This window comes from Haliotis cracherodii, unplaced genomic scaffold (assembly GCF_022045235.1).
Source record: "Haliotis cracherodii isolate W230 unplaced genomic scaffold, xgHalCrac1.p SCAF_2, whole genome shotgun sequence".
Classification (NCBI taxonomy): domain Eukaryota; kingdom Metazoa; phylum Mollusca; class Gastropoda; order Lepetellida; family Haliotidae; genus Haliotis; species Haliotis cracherodii.
Window position 1 is genome coordinate 73,641,276 of NW_027266275.1, and position 20,242 is coordinate 73,661,517.

At 41.6% G+C, this 20,242-nt stretch overlaps 2 protein-coding genes across 4 annotated transcripts in view; one reads left to right on the top strand and one right to left on the bottom strand.

The window, feature by feature from the left end:
- Positions 1-20,242, top strand: part of LOC139469619 (short transient receptor potential channel 7-like) — a 177,458-nt gene that overhangs the window by 79,845 nt on the left and 77,371 nt on the right. The window lies entirely within an intron of this gene.
- LOC139469078 (uncharacterized) lies at positions 12,872-18,095 on the bottom strand. The gene is made up of 3 exons (XM_071251205.1): positions 18,062-18,095; positions 13,449-13,957; positions 12,872-13,366 (listed from the first exon to the last, which is right to left on the bottom strand). Exons 1-3 carry the CDS (start codon positions 18,093-18,095, stop codon positions 12,872-12,874), a joined length of 1,038 nt encoding a protein of 345 aa, XP_071107306.1.

Consider the following 20,242-nt stretch of genomic DNA (forward strand, 5'->3'; position numbering starts at 1 on the left):
CCTTATTGAGACTAATTTCACACTTATTGACTTTTGGGGTTATCGCTTAATAATTAGTAAGACGAATGGTTGAGTTTGAAACAGTTTACAGACTGGCTGTTCTTGAGGCTGATCAAGTGGATCGACAAGCCACAGAACACTGCGAGGTTCAGACAGGTTATGCTTTTCCAAGAGTCAGGCACAAGGGGGGACAGGGAAAACAAGTCAAGCCCCGGAATCCATTAACAACTACACCATCCTCAACTGACGTACTTGCCTACAGAGCATAGCCTACAATGGCGGAAGTATGCATAACACGGCCTGCAATGACTGAAGTATGCAGAGCACGGTCTGAAATGACAGAAGCATGCACAGCATAGCCTACAATGACAGAAGAATGCATAACACGGCCTGCAATGACTGAAGTATGCAGAACACGGCCTGAAATGACAGAAGCATGCACAGCATAGCCTACAATGACAGAAGAATGCATAACACGGCCTGCAATAATAGAAGTATGCAGAACACGGCCCATAATGACAGGAGTATGCAGAACACGGCCTGAAATGACAGAAGTATACGTAGGACGACCTACAATGATGGAGGTATGCAGAACACGTCCCACAATGACAGAAGTATGCAGAACACGGCCTACAATGACAGAAGTATGCAGAACACGGCCTACAATGACATAGGTTTGCATAAAACGACCTGCAATGAAAGTATACGTAGGACGACCTACAATGATTGAGGTATGCAGAACACGGCCAACAATGACAGAAGTATGCAGAACACGGCCTACAATGACAGAAGTATGCAGAACATGACAGAAGTATGCGTAGTACGACCTACAATGATGGATGTATACAGAACAGCCTTAAATGATGGAAGTATGCACAACACATCCCACAATGACAGAAGCAGACAACAGAACCCGTCTTACACGGACGTTATTATGTAGCAGAACAAGGGAAACAATAACAGAAGTATGTAGCAGAAAACATCTTTTAGGGACAGAAGTATGCAGAAAACGACCTGTAATGACAGTAGTTTGCAGGAGAAGACGGCCTACAATGAACAAACGTATGGCGCAGAACATTTCTTACAGCGACAGAAGTATGAAGAACACGACCTACAATGACAGAAGTATGCAGAGCACGACCTACAATGACAGAAGTGTGCAGATCATAGCCTACAATGACGGAAGCATGCAGAACACGGCCTAAAATGACAGAAGCATGCAGAACACGGCCTACAATAACAGAAGCAGACAACAGAACCTTTCTTACACAGACAATAACATGCAGCAGAACACGGCCTATAATGACAGAAGCATGAAGCAGAACAGGTCCTACAATGTGGAAAGCATGTAGCAGATCAGGTCCTACAATGTGGAAAGCATGTAGCAGAACAGGTCCTACAATGTGGAAAGCATGTAGCAGAACAGGTCCTACAATATGGAAAGCATGTAGCAGAAAAGATCCTACAATGTGGAAAGCATGTAGCAGAACACAGTCCACATGTCGGATGTAGGCAAGGAGACAGCTGATGCCAGGGCGGGTATTACTCCACCTGTCACAATAATCAAGAAAGAGTTGTATCTCAACCGTCTAAACTAATATCTTCTGACATCCTGATGTATTGATGCTGGCAATAACCTTAAGGTGTAGCCTAATAGAACAATATTATACAGATAGCATAACTCGTGGATGATGATAAATCATAGGAAATGGCGGATTAGGCCACGAGATCCACGTCCGGCACGCCCCCTTGTCTGCACTCGCTCCGTACAGCGTGCCAAGCTCTGTGACAGAGCTCTTCACTGCATATGCTGAGTCCATCAAATAGCGTTCTGTCCTGTAATAACTTGCAAATGAGCAAAACCGAATCTAAGCCTAACCGTAATGGTTTAAGCACCAGGCAAGGTTGCTGTGGCTCACAGTATTAATGCCTGCTTTCTTGCTACCTTTGACGGCCTCCATCGTTAAACTAAGCTAGCATGATGTATGAGATTCGACACAGGCAGTTAATAGTTAAAAGCTTGTGTGAAGAAAACTCCCATTCATACAGGGTGTATCTTTGGACTGTGCGTCGTTATGATCTGTGCGTATGTATATGAATGGAAATAGATATCGTACAGCCATCAAAAGCGGCTTATCAAGATATGTGGCTTATTTTATAGAGACGTGAATGGTCGTAGATAATGAAAAGTTAAAAGCAACAAATATTTGCATTCGTAAATTAATTTTGGTAATTTTTTAAATAGTAAATAAAAAATATGTTGAATTTCTTATCACATTAAGTAATACGACAACAAACACCACAAGATAAATATTCCAATTAATTCAAAATTTTACTCAATTTTAAATAAAAGGGGACTAGTCTTTGGTACATGGGCATCCTAGCAAGTGGGATTCAAGCCAATGAAACTTTTTTGTTCGGTGCCTCAGATTTGATGATGTGTAACATTGTATCCAAAATTGGGATATATTACCCAAATGACAGAGCTTTAAATTTACAATTTAAAACAAATGACACCAATGTAATTGTCTGAACCCAGACTGAAAGCCGGGAATGAACAATAAATCATAGAACAATGGCCAAATGGCCAATGATCAAAAATTCAAATGTCAGCGGCTGTTTTGTATAATATGTTAGAATTGTGCTACGTTGGTTTTGTTTGTTTGTTGTTTTGTTTTTTGTTGTTGTCTTGGGGGGTGGGGTTATTAACTTCTGCAACTCTCCCAGTTTAGCCTAATCCCCGGAAAAATATTTTTTTAAAGTTACGTTAATAATGGCAGGTGAGCTGCAGAGCCCCCTGCTTCGAGAGTCCCCGTCGTACATAGATAGATTCATGTAATCAGCTACAATGTAACAAGCGAAATGATTGTGTAACGATATTTCTGTCCAAAACATGTTCCCAATAACTCCGTGGCGACTTTAAAATATTAGCATATTTTTTTTATTCACGGCACAGTCATAATATGCAAATGTCTTATTCTCTATTGGAGTTGCTTCCGCCCAATGCAAACCAAAACGATATTAACGAATTCCAAAGTATACCCTATACTTTTAGGTCTGTATAGAATTATGTTCCTGTGATAAATTTCAAACGGTCATTTCAAACGGTCATGCCGTTTATGGTCAGCACATTGGCTTTGCTCAATGGCGCCTCTGTGTTACGAACAGGCCGGCGTCCGACACAGTGACCTAGATGCGTGTGTTTGGTTGTGGCTGATCGTCCTCAACTTGTGATACCGACTGACTAGGGCTTGGTCTGAGGCAGTTAGCGCTGGCCTTGTCCATAGTGCACAGCGATTACCTGTTTAACGTTGATTTATTCCGTCAAATTTAGCGTAATGCGATTAGCATTCAAGTTGTAACGCGATAGAAGTGGAATTATTCTGTAAAAACGTCTCTCTATTTTGTGTTGATGTAATGTACTTCCTACAAGATGAGAACGGAGCACAATGGGGTAGAGGTTCTAGGTGCTCTTCTTCCCTCAGCGCCGATACATAATCAACATCCCAAGACACAATCAGGACGCCAAATGTCACTGATTTAGGCTATTTCCAGCCTGGCGTCTGTTCGGAAGGCGATAATCAAACCTGTATTCTTAACTATGGTTTTACAGCGATTGCTTCATAAAGGAGGTTCACTCCATTCTGTGACCCAAATAATGTTATCTCTAACTGTCAAAGAATTCAATCGATGAGTTTGGACTGATATCTGAGAGAGAGTAAGGAAAAGAATCTTCCACCGTCAAAAATTCCAACCTTTCCTGTACAGCGGTACCTCGGATCATGACAGAATGCTTAACCTAAACTATTCAATATCATGTATGGCCGACTGTAAAATTTGAAACTGTTCTGTAGAAGGGAATTTCCGACCGTCAAAGAATCTTTCACTTTACTATATAATGGTATCTCTAAAAGTCAAAGAATTACAGACTATACTGTTGAATGGCATCTTCGACCGTCAAAGAATTGCACACTGTGCTGGAGAATGTTATCTCTGACGGTCAAAGAATTCCAAAGTAGGCTGCAGTGTGTTGACTGACCGTCAAAGAATTCGAAACCTATATTATTCTGAAGAATTGTATCTCCGACCGTCACAGAATTCAAAGAAATGCTGTGGCATGGTACATCCCCTCTCTGAGAATTCCAAAGTATTTGCGAAATGGTGTCTCCAACCCTAAATTTTTTGAAACTAATGCTGTAGAATTGCATTTCCGGTCGTTGAAGATTACCAAACTCTTCTGTAAAATGGTATTTTCAACAGTCCAACAATCAAGTACTTTTCTGCAACGCTCAAAGAATTCCAAGCCATGTTGTAGAACGTTATGTCCAAACTGAGTTGTACAATATACCGCACAATGTGTGCTTTTACCTAGACTGACATTTAGTCTCTGAAATCTTATGTTACACAATATCCTTTTTGACTCTAAAAATATAAACACTCCTTATGCTGATTTCATGTGGAATAGAGCCAGCTGGAGCTGGCTAGACTTGCTTTTGTATGCGTTTCTAGATAAAAAAAATTCATAAAATAAATATAAATATATGGCGTAACTTTATAGTGATATCTTCGACAGTCTAACCTTTTCCGTTAATTCTTCTATCAGTTCGCAGTAATACCAGTTCGCTGTTGACATACACGCAATAACAGAGACGCTTACTCGGACGCAGCATCCTACAGACATTTTCCCGGAAGAGCGACGGTATACCCACTCTTGTAGCTCGACTGACCCGTCTTGTGTCACGTGTTAGGTAATATGTAAATGTAGTGTATTATCAGCGGCAGTGAGGTGCGGCGGCCTGCAATCCAGTTGACATCAGCTTGTACCGGCTGATCGTCCTTAGCTGCATTTCGTCGATTTCCGTTGCAGGTAGAGAATAGATTTGTACTCGATTCTGTAACATGACGAGTACATTGCCCTTACATGACCTTGTGACAATGTCGTCCGGTACAGACAGGGACTGGATATATAGGCGAGATGCGAGGCAGGGGACCCTTCCACAAAGAGCTCGTAGCGCGAAGTCGATCTTAACTGCCATACTTTAACATAGACTTACGACTGTCGGAGCGCTACGATCGCTATGTCGCACGGGGCCCAGTACGAGTTGATGAACTGTGTGACTACGTTACGTCAAGGCGTTATAACAGTGTGTGTGTGTGTGGGGGGGGGATATTTTACGTTAAAGCGTCATAACGGTGTGGGGTGAGACTATGTTACGTAAAGGCGCTATAACGGTGTGGGGTGCGACTATGTTACGTCAAGGCGCTATTACGATGTCTGATGCGACTATGTTACGCCAAGGCGCTATAATGCTGCGATGTGCGACCATTTTACGTCAAGGTTCTATAACGGTGTGGAGTGCGACCATTTTACGTCAAGGCGCTATAACGGTGTGGGGTGCGACTATTTTACGTCAAGGTTCTATAACGGTGTGGGGTGCGACTATTTTACGTCAAGGCGCTATAACGGTGTGGAGTGCGACTATTTTACGTCAAGGTTCTATAACGGTGTCGGGTGCGACTATTTTACGTCAAGGTTCTATAACGGTGTGGAGTGCGACTATTTTACGTCAAGGTTCTACGATGGTGTGGGGTGCGACCATTTTACGTCAAGGCGCTATAACGGTGTGGGGTGCGACTTTTTTACGTCAAGGCGCTATAACGGTGTGAAGTGCGACTATCTTACGTCAAGGCGCTATAACGGTGTGGGGTGCGACTATTTTACGTCAAGGCGCTATAACGGTGTGGAGTGCGACTATTTTACGTCAAGGTTCTATAACGGTGTGGAGTGCGATTACCCCTTCCCCACCCCCCAATTGTATTGACTGATCACAAACATACAAGATGATCATAAGATAATCAGAATGCCAAACATAAAGCTCGCTAACCAGTCATGGAAAAATATGTGACTCTGATGTCATAAAATGTTTATATGACTCCATAATGTAATTACATAGTTTAGACATTGACGACTTAAAAATCATTGTCATACACCGACATGAAGCAGTCAGACCGGGACTATTGAGCCAGGGCAATAAGAATGAGTAACAGACAGGCCCGCTGTGGTCACAAGGGATTCAATTGCTGGCTCTCTCTCGTCACTGTAGGACGAAAACAACATACCTCATTGCATCTTATGTAATAGAGACATAAATTGGCAAAACAAATTATTCTTTCTTTGTCTGATTTACTGTTAGAAAATCAATCAGATGCCTTGGAGCTGTTTCGTCAGTCTGTTTTATATAATTAATTACTAATAAATCAATCTGATGCAGAGACCATGTGCCCAAATTACTACATCGTGTTGTCAGTCCCTCCCAAACAGGGGACCTTGTTCTGGGTTAACCCGTAGATATATCACAGACATTGAAGCATGCAATAAAGGGTTGGGTATTTGTGAGAGAGGGGAAGATATCTCCCTAATTTTAATAACCCAAGCCCTGTTGGGATGGCGATAGGGTTTAGTTTCCCCCGAGCAGCTATCTTGATGGCCAGAGTTACGATACCGGCAGCAACATCTCGATAACTTCCTAACTTAGGATTAGATCCACATTACGCTAATATCCTGCCTACTGATCTGATAACGCAAACCGACAGTTAAACCGGCAGGCTTAGCATCTTTAAATCAGTACCGACCATCATACAATTTCCCGGTCGACTGCTCCCAGCGAGTCTCTACTACCTGCGGTGTGCGGAGCTTCTCGACCAGCCTGAACTCAGTCACACTGGCGGCCGGAGTGATTGATCCGGGCGACGGGGATTGATGCAAGCAATTACATTTATTACATGAATACTTTGCTGTATCTCGACAGATAAAAACAAACGCAATTTGTAGTTATTTCATGACTGTTATTTTTGTTGCTATTCACGTGAATAACTGACAGTATATTGAAACGCTTGCTGTTTGTTGTAAATGGCCATATTTGACATGTGAACAAAAACCATTTATTTGAAGAATGTTTGATGGCTTGCGCCTTCTATAGTAGAAGTTACCTACCTATGTTCAAGCAGAATATATAACAGAGCATATGACCCAAATATGTCACAAAGCAAGTTATATGGTCTTAATATCTCACAGACAGACAGACAGACAGACAGAAGGACAGACAGACAGACGGAAAGTTTTATTAATTCTTTTGGTCTTAAGGCCAACAACACAGTACCTGATATATTTCAATTTACTAATTTCCTTGGATATTTACTTTCCATTTATAAATATTTTAAAAATAAATGGCTCAATGTAGGATTGAGTTTGCATTTTGGGCAATCATAAGGTGTATGATTTTGGCAATCATAAGATTTATATTTTTGGTAATCATAAGATGTACATTCTTGGCAATCATAAGATTTATAGTTATATTAATGTTCTAATATCTAACCAAAAATGGTATAATATTTTAATATCTCACTAAGCATGTTATAATGTCCAAATATCTCACTAAGCATGTTATGATGTTCTAATATTATACTAAGCATGTTATGATGTTCTAATATCTCACTAAGCATGTTATAATGTCCAAATATCTCACTAAGCATGTTATGATGTTCTAATATTATACTAAGCATGTTATGATGTTCTAATATCCCACTAAGCATGTTTTTATGTTCTAATTTATTTATTCCAACGAGCTTGTTATAGTGTTCTAATATCTCACTAAGCATGTTATAATGTTGTATATAATATCTCACTAAACATGTTATAATGTTCTTACATCCAACTAAGCATGTAATATAGTTCTATTATCTCACTAAGCTTGTCATGATGTTCTAATATCGCACTAAGCAAGTTATGATGTTCTAATATCCAACTCAGCATGATATTATGTTCCTAAATCCCACTAAGGATGTTATCGTGTTACTTTATTCCCACTAAGTCTGTTATTATGTTATAATATCTCACTTAGCATGTTAGTATGATCTAATATCCCACAAGGCATATTATTATGTTCTAATATCTCACTAAGCATGTTAGTATGATCTAATATCCCACAAGGCATATTATTATGTTCTAATATCTCACTAAGCATGTTAATATGATCTAATATCCCACAAGGCATATTATTATGTTCTAATATCTCACTAAGCATGTTAGTATGATCTAATATCCCACAAGGCATATTATTATGTTCTAATATCTCACTAAGCATGTTAATATGATCTAATATCCCACAAGGCATATTATTATGTTCTAATATCTCACTAAGCATGTTAATATGATCTAATATCCCACAAGGCATATTATTATGTTCTAATATCTCACTAAGCATGTTAGTATGATCTAATATCCCACAAGGCATATTATTATGTTCTAATATCTCACTAAGCATGTTAATATGATCTAATATCCCACAAGGCATATTATTATGTTCTAATATCTCACTAAGCATGTTAATATGATCTAATATCCCACAAGGCATATTATTATGTTCTAATATCTCACTAAGCATGTTAGTATGATCTAATATCCCACAAGGCATATTATTATGTTCTAATATTTCACTTAGCATGTTAATATGATCTAATATCCCACAAGGCATATTATTATGTTCTAATATCTCACTAAGCATGTTAATATGATCTAATATCCCACAAGGCATATTATTATGTTCTAATATCTCACTAAGCATGTTAATATGATCTAATATCCCACAAGGCATATTATTATGTTCTAATATCTCACTAAGCATGTTAGTATGATCTAATATCCCACAAGGCATATTATTATGTTCTAATATTTCACTTAGCATGTTAGTATGATCTAATATCACACAAGGCATATTATTATGTTCTAATATCTCACTAAGCATGTTAATATGATCTAATATCCCACAAGGCATATTATTATGTTCTAATATCTCACTAAGCATGTTAATATGATCTAATATCCCACAAGGCATATTATTATGTTCTAATATCTCACTAAGCATGTTAGTATGATCTAATATCCCACAAGGCATATTATTATGTTCTAATATTTCACTTAGCATGTTAATATGATCTAATATCCCACAAGGCATATTATTATGTTCTAATATCTCACTAAGCATGTTAATATGATCTAATATCCCACAAGGCATATTATTATGTTCTAATATCTCACTAAGCATGTTAATATGATCTAATATCCCACAAGGCATATTATTATGTTCTAATATCTCACTAAGCATGTTAGTATGATCTAATATCCCACAAGGCATATTATTATGTTCTAATATTTCACTTAGCATGTTAGTATGATCTAATATCACACAAGGCATATTATTATGTTCTAATATCTCACTAAGCATGTTAATATGATCTAATATCCCACAAGGCATATTATTATGTTCTAATATCTCACTAAGCATGTTAGTATGATCTAATATCACACAAGGCATATTATTATGTTCTAATATCTCACTAAGCATGTTAGTATGATCTAATATCCCACAAGGCATATTATTATGTTCTAATATTTCACTTAGCATGTTAGTATGATCTAATATCTCACAAGGCATATTATTATGTTCTAATATCTCACTAAGCATGTTAGTATGATCTAATATCCCACAAGGCATATTATTATGTTCTAATATCTCACTAAGCATGTTAATATGATCTAATATCCCACAAGGCATATTATTATGTTCTAATATCTCACTAAGCATGTTAATATGATCTAATATCCCACAAGGCATATTATTATGTTCTAATATTTCACTTAGCATGTTAGTATGATCTAATATCCCACAAGGCATATTATTATGTTCTAATATCTCACTAAGCATGTTAGTATGATCTAATATCCCACAAGGCATATTATTATGTTCTAATATCTCACTAAGCATGTTAGTATGATCTAATATCCCACAAGGCATATTATTATGTTCTAATATCTCACTAAGCATGTTAATATGATCTAATATCCCACAAGGCATATTATTATGTTCTAATATCTCACTAAGCATGTTAGTATGATCTAATATCCCACAAGGCATATTATTATGTTCTAATATCTCACTAAGCATGTTAGTATGATCTAATATCCCACAAGGCATATTATTATGTTCTAATATCTCACTAAGCATGTTAGTATGATCTAATATCCCACAAGGCATATTATTATGTTCTAATATCTCACTAAGCATGTTAGTATGATCTAATATCCCACAAGGCATATTATTATGTTCTAATATCTCACTAAGCATGTTAATATGATCTAATATCCCACAAAGCATATTATTATGTTCTAATATCTCACTAAGCATGTTAGTATGATCTAATATCCCACAAGGCATATTATTATGTTCTAATATCTCACTAAGCATGTTAGTATGATCTAATATCACACAAGGCATATTATTATGTTCTAATATCTCACTAAGCATGTTAATATGATCTAATATCCCACAAGGCATATTATTATGTTCTAATATCTCACTAAGCATGTTAATATGATCTAATATCCCACAAGGCATATTATTATGTTCTAATATCTCACTAAGCATGTTAGTATGATCTAATATCCCACAAGGCATATTATTATGTTCTAATATCTCACTAAGCATGTTAATATGATCTAATATCCCACAAGGCATATTATTATGTTCTAATATTTCACTTAGCATGTTAGTATGATCTAATATCCCACAAGGCATATTATTATGTTCTAATATCTCACTAAGCATGTTATAGTGTTAAAACATCTCACTAAGCATGTTATAATGTTATTATATCTCACTAAGCATGTTATAGTGTTATACTATCTCACGAAGCATGTTATTATGTTCTAATATCCCACTAAGCATGGTGTTATAAGCATGTTATAACGTCCTAATATATCACTGAGTATGTTATAACATCCTAATATCTCACGAAGCATGTTATAACATCCTAATATCTCACTAAGCATGTTATAACATCCTAATATCTCACTAAACATGTTATAATGTTGAAATATCCCACTGACCATGTTATAATGTCCTAATATCTCACTTAGCATGTTATTATGTTGAAATAAATCACTAAGCATGTTTTAATGTTCTAATATCCCACTAAGCATGTTATTATGTGCTCATATCCCACAAAGCATGTGATATCACTAGGAGGGAATATAACCCTGCGACCTCACCCAGCAGGTTATAAGCAGGTGATGTAGTCCTAATGCTGAACCGAGGTGATGAGACTGAGAAGTGATGCACCGAGATGACATCACGGCTCTCACAGTAGACACATACACGGTACTGTCTCCCACGACACGTGACGCAGGACGTCACTCTCGTCTCCCTCGCTTCGTGGCATCAATAACATCGTGTTTTGCGAATTTTCAACATGAAAGGTTTTGCCGGAAATTGGTTTAAGAAGCGCCGTATATCTATGAGGGTGTTCAGTTACTGAGTGTGGTATCAGGTCTGTTAGCTCCGGCGATAACTGAAACCTCCAGTGATGCATGTCAGATTTATCTACTAGACTAAACATCTATTCTCAAACACTGTCCAGTTAAAACGTCAGGGTGTGTCAGGTGACTTAAAGCCTGCCACATACTTGATGTGTGATCTAAAATTCATATATGTAAAACGATTAACTGAAGGTACACGCTGATGTATTTCAGAATAACTACATAGTTTAAGAAAGACAGTTCTTGGTGTGGTCTGTGTCGTGTTATATGAACTTTGTCTTGTCTGATGCTCTGATAGTGTTCAAATACAACCACTATCGCCTGCTGGGGTGTAGTACAGGGTCGTACAAATACAACTCCCCATCCCCGTCTTCCCCGCTGAATATTAACAATCTGTTTTATAATATTGGCCTATTCGCTGAAGTAATACTTCTTTCTGTGTAACTAAAGAATTGTTTTTTGCCTATGACGATTTTGTGGTGACATCCAACACGGATGGTAAAGTTGCCTGGAGGTTAACCGCGAGTATGACACTGTTATGAGTTCAGTGAGTGAGTGAGTGAGTGAGTATGACTTTACGCCGCTTTTAGCAATATTGCAGCAATATCACGGCGGGGGACACCAGAAATGGGCTTCACACATTGTAACCATTATGAGTTTAGTGTGACACTGTACGACACTGTACGATTCTGTACGACACTATCATGTGTTTAGTGTGACACTGTACGACACTGTTATGAATTTAGCGTGACACTGTACGGCACTGTTATGAGCTTACTGTGACACTGTACGACACTGTTATGAGTTTAGTGTGACACTGTACGACACTTTTATGAGTTTAGTGTGACACTGTACGACACCGTTATGAATTTAGTGTGATAATGCACGACACTGTCACACTAAACTCATAAACTTGTAAGATACTGCAGCAGCATTTGACCCTTGCCAGCCTTGATCTTACAATGGTATGATAGAGCATGGCTTCGGTGTTATAACCATGCGTGGCACTGAAATGACCAGCTTGGACATTGGTACCGATCGTACATCGGTAAAGGCGCGGAGTTGTCACTCATTTGTCACTCATTTGTCATTTGTCAACTGAATAAACATTAAACACTGATTTGTCACCGGTATTACACCGCCTTGCGTTGTTTTCAACTCACACGTGACTTGAGTCCCGACCACTGTCGAACCTTCGCCCTCGGTCAAGTAGCCTCAATTCATGCATCTCCTAATGTATTGCAACGCATACCACAAGTAGGGGAATTCAATTCACGTGTTAGAGCAACACGTCGATAAAAGCAAACCGAGCAATCAAGTCTTAATTACAATTCTGGAAATTAGCCAACACAGTCGTTGATAATCCAATTTGTTCACACGTTTGTAGATAGGCGGGCTTCTGAAGCCTCTACTAACGGTATATATTGACCTGGCACCACATGTCGTTGATTCCTGGCAATAATCGGCGGTAGTTCTGCCAAACATTAGGGTAAATGGTTAAAGTTGCGGCTGGAAAAGAGAGGAAGGCGGAAATAGGGAGATTTGGTGATGGAGACGAGCGTTGTAGATGAAGGTGAGGGAGTCGTCGTGATGGAAGTTGGTGGTGGTGAGGGGGGATGTCGTGATGGCAGTCGGTGGAGGTGAAGGGGATGTCGTGATGGAAGTTGGTGGAGGTGAAGGGGATGTCGTGATGGATGTCGGTGGAGGTGAAGGGGATGTCGTGATGGAAGTCGGTGGAGGTGAAGGGGATGTCGTAATGGCAGTCGGTTGAGGTGAGGGGGGTGTCGTGATGGCAGTCGGTGGAGGTGAGGGGGATGTCGTGATGGAAGTCGGTTGAGGTGAGGGGGGTGTCGTGATGGCAGTCGGTGGAGGTGAGGGGGATGTCGTGATGGATGTCGGTGGAGGTGAGGGGGATGTCGTGATGGAAGTCAGTGGAGGTGAGGGGGGTGTCGTGATGGAAGTTGGTGGAGGTGAGGGGGGTGTCGTGATGGAAGTCGGTGGAGGTGAAGGGGATGTCGTAATGGCAGTCGGTTGAGGTGAGGGGGATGTCGTGATGGAAGTTGGTGGAGGTGACGGGGATGTCGTGATGGAAGTTGGTGGAGGTGAGGGGGGGTGTCGTGATGGAAGTCAGTGGAGGTGAGGGGGGTGTCGTGATGGAAGTCAGTGGAGGTGAGGGGGTTGTCGTGATGGAAGTCAGTGGAGGTGAGGGGGGGGGGGTGTCGTAATGGCAGTCAGTGGAGGTGAGGGGGGTGTCGTGATGGAAGTTGGTGGAGGTGAGGGGGGTGTCGTGATGGAAGTTGGTGGAAGTGGGGGGGGGGGGTGTCGTGATGGAAGTCAGTGGAGGTGAGGGGGGTGTCGTGATGGAAGTCAGTGGAGGTGAAGGGGGTGTCGTGATGAAAGTTGGTGAAGGTGAAGGAGTTGTCGTGATGGAAGTTGGTGGAGTTTTGGGGGATGGCGTTATTGGTTGTGGTTGACAACAGAGGATGGAGTGATGGTTGTGTTTGACAACAGGGGTTTGCGTTCTTGTTTTGTATGGTGATGTGGAGGAAGGCGTTGGTGGATATGCGTGACAATCCATGAGAGCTGGACAGACATTCACAATCAAGAATATTGTTCTGGTGATGGATCTGCGGAAACTGGGAACAGTGTAAACTGTTAGGGTTGTTTCCAAAGAAAACCCCACACATCATGCCAAGGTAGCGATCTTTGTCAAATGCAAACATTTTCCAAGAAGTGTAAAGAAAATATCTCAAGTAATTAAACATCTGTGGAAATTTCACGTTATATCTTTAAAAGTGTAGCTAATATTTCACTGCTTTGCTTAGAAGATCAGCTTAAAGACGTTAGAAATTGGATCAGTAATGGGATTTCATCAGATCAAAGGTAAAGAATGAAGCTCAAGTTCCGTTCTCGTCTTGCTAGGGTTAGAGTGAACAACCAAAGACTTCATGTACTCTCACTCCATCCTCAGAACCTCCTCTGTCAAATGTTCCCTCGTAATGAAACCAAGGCCTACGTCAGCAGAAGCAGGGCGGAGATAATACAAGAGCATGAGTACACACATCAAGACGATTTAATGGATGAAAAAAAACGGTATAAAAAAATAATTCGTATTTGAGATTGGAACACAAGAGTGTGCAGACATGCTATTGTCCCGCAGAGAGCGGTGCGTACCTTATTACCATAACCATTGTTGGTTCACGAACATGGAAGAGAGGGACAGCGGAGGTGAAGGTGATGGACGGATGGTGGTGGGAGGGGGTGGGGGCGGGGGTGGTGGGAGGGGTTTTGAATGGCTGGGATGGGATGGGTGGTGGTGGGAGGGATGGCGGATGGAGGGGTGTTGAATGGATAGGATGGGAGGGGAGGTGGTGGGAGGGGTGGCGGTTGGAGGGGTGTTGAATGGATAGGATGGGAGGGGAGGTGGTGGGAGGGGTGGCGGTTGGAGGGGTGTTGAATGGATAGGATGGGAGGGGAGGTGGTGGTGGGAGGGGTGGAGGGTGCCAGTAGGGTTGTGTACAGGGACAGAGGTATTTACCGAATGGGGTGAGGTGAAGGGGAGGCGAGAGATGAATATTGTGTGTGACGAAACGTACGGTGCTGCAGTCGTATTAGCACGCCCTCCTATGTCCTCACATCTCCGCTACCGGCGTTGTCATGCACGGCTTTTGCTCCACACGCTTTCATCCCGGATCAAGTTGCATCCAAATCAAATTAGGACAAGAAATTGGGCTGGAAACACGAAACATTTATTCAAACCAATATGATTTCCACAATAGATCTTACCGCTGTGCCGCAGCCACCTAATAGGGATTGTCAAATGAAAGGGTTGATTCAATTTCTATAAATGCGTTTACGAGGTGCTTTTTGAATCTTCATTAGTCGCTTCACTTGCGCCGTTCTCGACGTGAGCCGAGCGACCCTGAAGGGTCAACCAATCAGAGACGTTGTAAAAAGTCCGACCGGCGACAAGGCAATCACCCTGACTCCGCACAACAAAACATCTAACAAATGGAAAATGCTTTATTATTTTCCGGTAATCCTGTTTGACATTCCCACAACTGGGCAATTTGATTCTTTCAAATAAGAGCAAATATTCATCTTTTCTCTACGAATGTATCAGGCTTCAAATGCGACAGTTTTTTTTACAAACAAGACCACATGCCGGGATGATTGAATAGAACACTGCACGTGTTTATGTGCTGATGGTAAATTTGAACGACTTTCATGTTTTAATTCAAAGTCATATCCGATACAAGATATCAATTTACACGATATCTGGGTCACAATTTTGCAAATGTTTCATTACATCTGCTCAGTTTTTTAAACGTCTATAATTGATGTAGTCGTGTTATAAATGCATAAGGGGAAGGCTGTCGTTGATGTAGTCGTGTTAAAGGTGTATCAGAGGAAGACTGTCGTTGACGTAGTCGCGTTAAGGTGCATCACAAGAAGGCTGTCGTTGATGTAGTCGCGTTGAAGGTGTATCACAAGAACGCTGTTGTTGATGTAGTCGTGATAAAGGTGTATCAGAGGAAGACTGTCGTTGATGTAGTCGCGTTTAAGGTGCATCACAAGAAGGTGGTCGTTGAAGTAGTCGTGTTGAAGGCGTATGACAAAAACGCTGTCGTTGATGTAGTCGTATTAAAGATATTTCAGAGGAAGGCCGTAACAGATACAGACGTGTTAACGGTGTATGAAAATAATGCTGTCGTTGATGTAGTCGTTTTATAGCTGTGTGACAAGGACGCTGTCGTTGAGGTGGTCGTGTTAAAGGTGTGTCACCAAATGTCGTTGATAAAGTCGTGTTAAAGGTGTATCAGAGGAAGGCTGTCGTTGATGTAGTTACGTTAAAGGTGCATCACAAGAAAGTGGTCGTTGATGTAGTCGTGTTGAAGGCGTATGACAAAAACGCTGTTGTTGATGTAGTCGCATTAAAGCTATTTTAGAGGAAGGCCGTAACAGATACAGACGTGTTAACGGTGTATGGAAAGAATGCTGTCGTTGATGTAGTCGTTTTATAGCTGTGTGACAAGAACGCTGTCGTTGATTTCGTCGTCTTAAAGGTGAATCAGAAGAACACTATCGTTGATGCAGTCGTGTTTAAGGTGTATCAGGGGTAGGCTGTCCTTGATGTAGTCGTATTAAAGGTGAATTAGAGGTAGGCTGTCGTTGATGTCGTCGTGTTAAGGTGCATCACAAGAAGGCTGTCGTTGATGTAGTCGCGTTTAAGGTGCACACAAGAACGCTGTGGTTGATGTAGTCGTGATAAAGGTGTATCAGAGGAAGACTGTCGTTGATGTAGTCGCGTTTAAGGTGCATCACAAGAAGGCTGTCGTTGATGTAGTCGTGTCGAAGGAGCATCACAAGAAGGTTGTCGTTGATGTAGTCGTGTTGAAGGCGTATGACAAAAACGCTGTCGTTGATGTAGTCGTATAAAAGATGTTTCAGAGGAAGGCCGTAACAGATACAGACGTGTTAACGGTGTATGGAAAGAATGCTGTCGTTGATGTAGTCGTTTTATAGCTGTGTGACAAGAACGCTGTCGTTGATTTCGTCGTCTTAAAGGTGAATCAGAAGAACGCTATCGTTGATGCAGTCGTGTTTAAGGTGTATCAGGGGTAGGCTGTCCTTGATGTAGTCGTATTAAAGGTGAATTAGAGGTAGGCTGTCGTTGATGTCGTCGTGTTAAAGGTGAATCAGACGTAGGCTGTGGTTGATGTCGTCGTGTTAAAGGTGAATCAGGAGAAGACTGTCGTTGACGTAGTCGCGTTAAGGTGCATCACAAGAAGGCTGTCGTTGATGTAGTCGCGTTTAAGGTGCACACAAGAACGCTGTGGTTGATGTAGTCGTGATAAAGGTGTATCAGAGGAAGACTGTCGTTGATGTAGTCGCGTTTAAGGTGCATCACAAGAAGGCTGTCGTTGATGTAGTCGTGTCGAAGGAGCATCACAAGAAGGTTGTCGTTGATGTAGTCGTGTTGAAGGCGTATGACAAAAACGCTGTCGTTGATGTAGTCGTATAAAAGATGTTTCAGAAGAAGGCCGTAACAGATACAGACGTGTTAACGGTGTATGAAAAGAATGCTGTCGTTGATGTAGTCGTTTTATAGCTGTGTGACAAGAACGCTGTCGTTGTTGTAGTCTTGTTAAAGGTGTGTCAGAGAAAGTTTATTGTTGATGTAGTCGTGTTGAAAGTGTATCAAAGGAAGGCTGTCGTTCATGTTGTCGTGTTAATGTGTATCAGAGGCAGACTGTAGTTGATGTCGATGCGTTGAAGGATGTGTAGCACGGCATGGCTGTAGTGGATGTAGACGTGCTGCAGCTGCATCCCTCATTGCCTCATCCACCCGACATACTGCAATCCCCCTGTAAATGTCTTCACATCCTTGCCATGCAGTCAGGCACTCGCCGAGCAGTAAGTAAATACTCACTGACCTGTCTGAAAGACGCACACGTTCTTCAATGCAGTCCACCAAGTCTGATCTCACTTGGTGCCTGGCATTCTCAGTGGTACCCCTCCACGTCATGCATGCTGACGTTAACTAAATCCGCCCAATTCAGCCCTTCCATGCAGGGTTACACATCGCTTCTGTCGCTAAATCAGGGCCTTTTGACAAGGTAGCAACTTATTCCTTCTGTCAATCAGCTCATCCTTTCTTCAGGGGATCTCCTCGTTGTCCCTTACCTCTCTTCTCCTTTACTCTCACCTCTTCGCTCATTCTGCTTGTGCTACCTTCTCCACAGTATTCTCACTTCTCTCAACTATCCTGACTTCTTAACACCTCAGCTCCTATCCGCTCACCACCTTCTTCCTTGAAACTTTACTCATTCGCGTTCACTCTATCACTTTCCCTTCCCTGCCACTCTAACCCGCCTGTCATTCCATGCCACTATCTATCACGCGGAGTAACTTCTTCTCAATATTCCTCCTTTCCCCTTTCGCTCTCACTTCTGACTCTTCTCCCAGTCTATTGTCTTGCTCTTCCTCCCTGCTAACTTCCGTCACTACATTTCTCCATCCGCCCATATCACCTTCTCTCGATCTCTCACCACCATCTCTCTATCACACCCACCTCGCCTACCAGCCTCTCTGTTTTTCAATCACTCCAATTCCTTCCTTCAATCAGTTTGAAAGCATTGTTCCGGATCGACTTTGGTTCGGCTCATGCCAGTCTTTCCCCCAGTTCTCCCCATGAACTCATTCCATGAATCACTCCTCCTATAAGACATATCTCCAATAGCCCTCTGTCGTTCACTTCATATTCGTCCCTCTCTCAGATTTCCTCCCTCTTTCTTACCATCTTCTCACCGGTCGTCAAGCAGGCTTCTCCTACGACCACGGCTTGCCCCCCAGTTCCTCCTCTCCTTCTGCGGTCGATGTATGTGCGGTGTGACCGGACTCACTCTGTGATGTTACTCGGTGATACACCCTAATAAGCTTGTAGTGGGATGAAGTGTTCTTTCTCATCATGTCAGAAAAAAAACAAAGATCCGAGCGGAGCGCTGGTAAATGAGTTTGTGTTACGTAAGACTTAATGATTTCATATCAAGCCGAGGATGTAAACACATCAAGCGATGTAAGTGTCGCTTACAGGCAGCACGTGGAGACAATTACTCCCGAGTCGGGAGGGGGAGGGGGGATGTGGCAGGTCGTTAGCGGCCTACGGTAATGGGCCTGGTTTACTCGCCCATAAAATAACAAACTTTAAAGACAAGAGGCAGATTGCTGGTGGCGCTGATCACCATCTTGCCCTCATCTCACCAGGGGAGCAAAGCAAGCAGCCGATTCATCTTCTGTAGTTTAGCGGGAAATTAAATCAAAACCGGGGGAGAAAATATATGACTTTATAGTGTTGTAGCTTTATATTAAAGCATTTGTCAATATCCGTCAATGAAGTAATATATGAGGGAGAAGGCCAGAAACGGCAATCTCTTCCAAGGTCCCCTTGACGTGCGATGGTCTCCCCATCTCGTTATTGAACGTTATTTTATGACTGAAATGGATCACCTTGGTTAGCAAATGGCCAGTGATTTGCAATGTAACCGTGTTATCGCGTGGCGATGATTGGGTGGCTTCCACCATGTAATGAAACTCATTTACCACACATACAGCAACGACGCTGAAGGAGGGGGAAAATCCCTAACAATTAAAACCCAGGAGAGGTGTTGGTGATAGTGTTCATGATGTCCACCGACTCCAGCCAGCTTGCACAGGGAACATCTCGCTTCGTGGTCGAACAACCAAGACTTTAATCGTCCGACAGCCATGACACGTCATGGACGGGTATAACTCTCTTGTTGACCGGATGTTCTGTGCAGCCATATGCTGGCCGGAAGTGCGGTTCCCGTGACCTGATGCGTGTCGGTCATGTCCAGTTATCTGGCGTCCATCCTGGACTTCAGCAAACTGTGGCTCCTCTTCAAACCGCTGCTGGAGGCGGGAAGCAACGACGTAAGACAAAATCTTATTTGCCAGGGAATAATGTGTTATCCGTTTTATGCCTATCGATACCCACCATCGGCTCTGCATAAAGTTAACGCGCGTGATGGCCACTGGTTATTGCCCGTGTCAACTAGCCTCAACACGCCACAGCTTCTGCACACACTGTTCCTAACTATACCATTCACAACCTTGACCTTCCTGTTGATATAACGTCATGGGTCATGGTCATCTCAGGTGAAGACAACGGCTCATCTGACATCATCGCACCTTAGGTAGACGCCGACAATTCCAACGTTGAATCATTTCAAGCCTTTTATCTCACTGTGAGAATACATGAAAATTATTGCCCTATATATGTACGAAGCTTGAAGTTCCATGTTCGTCTCTTTATTTGTCAATTGTCCACCGTATCAGTGACGTATA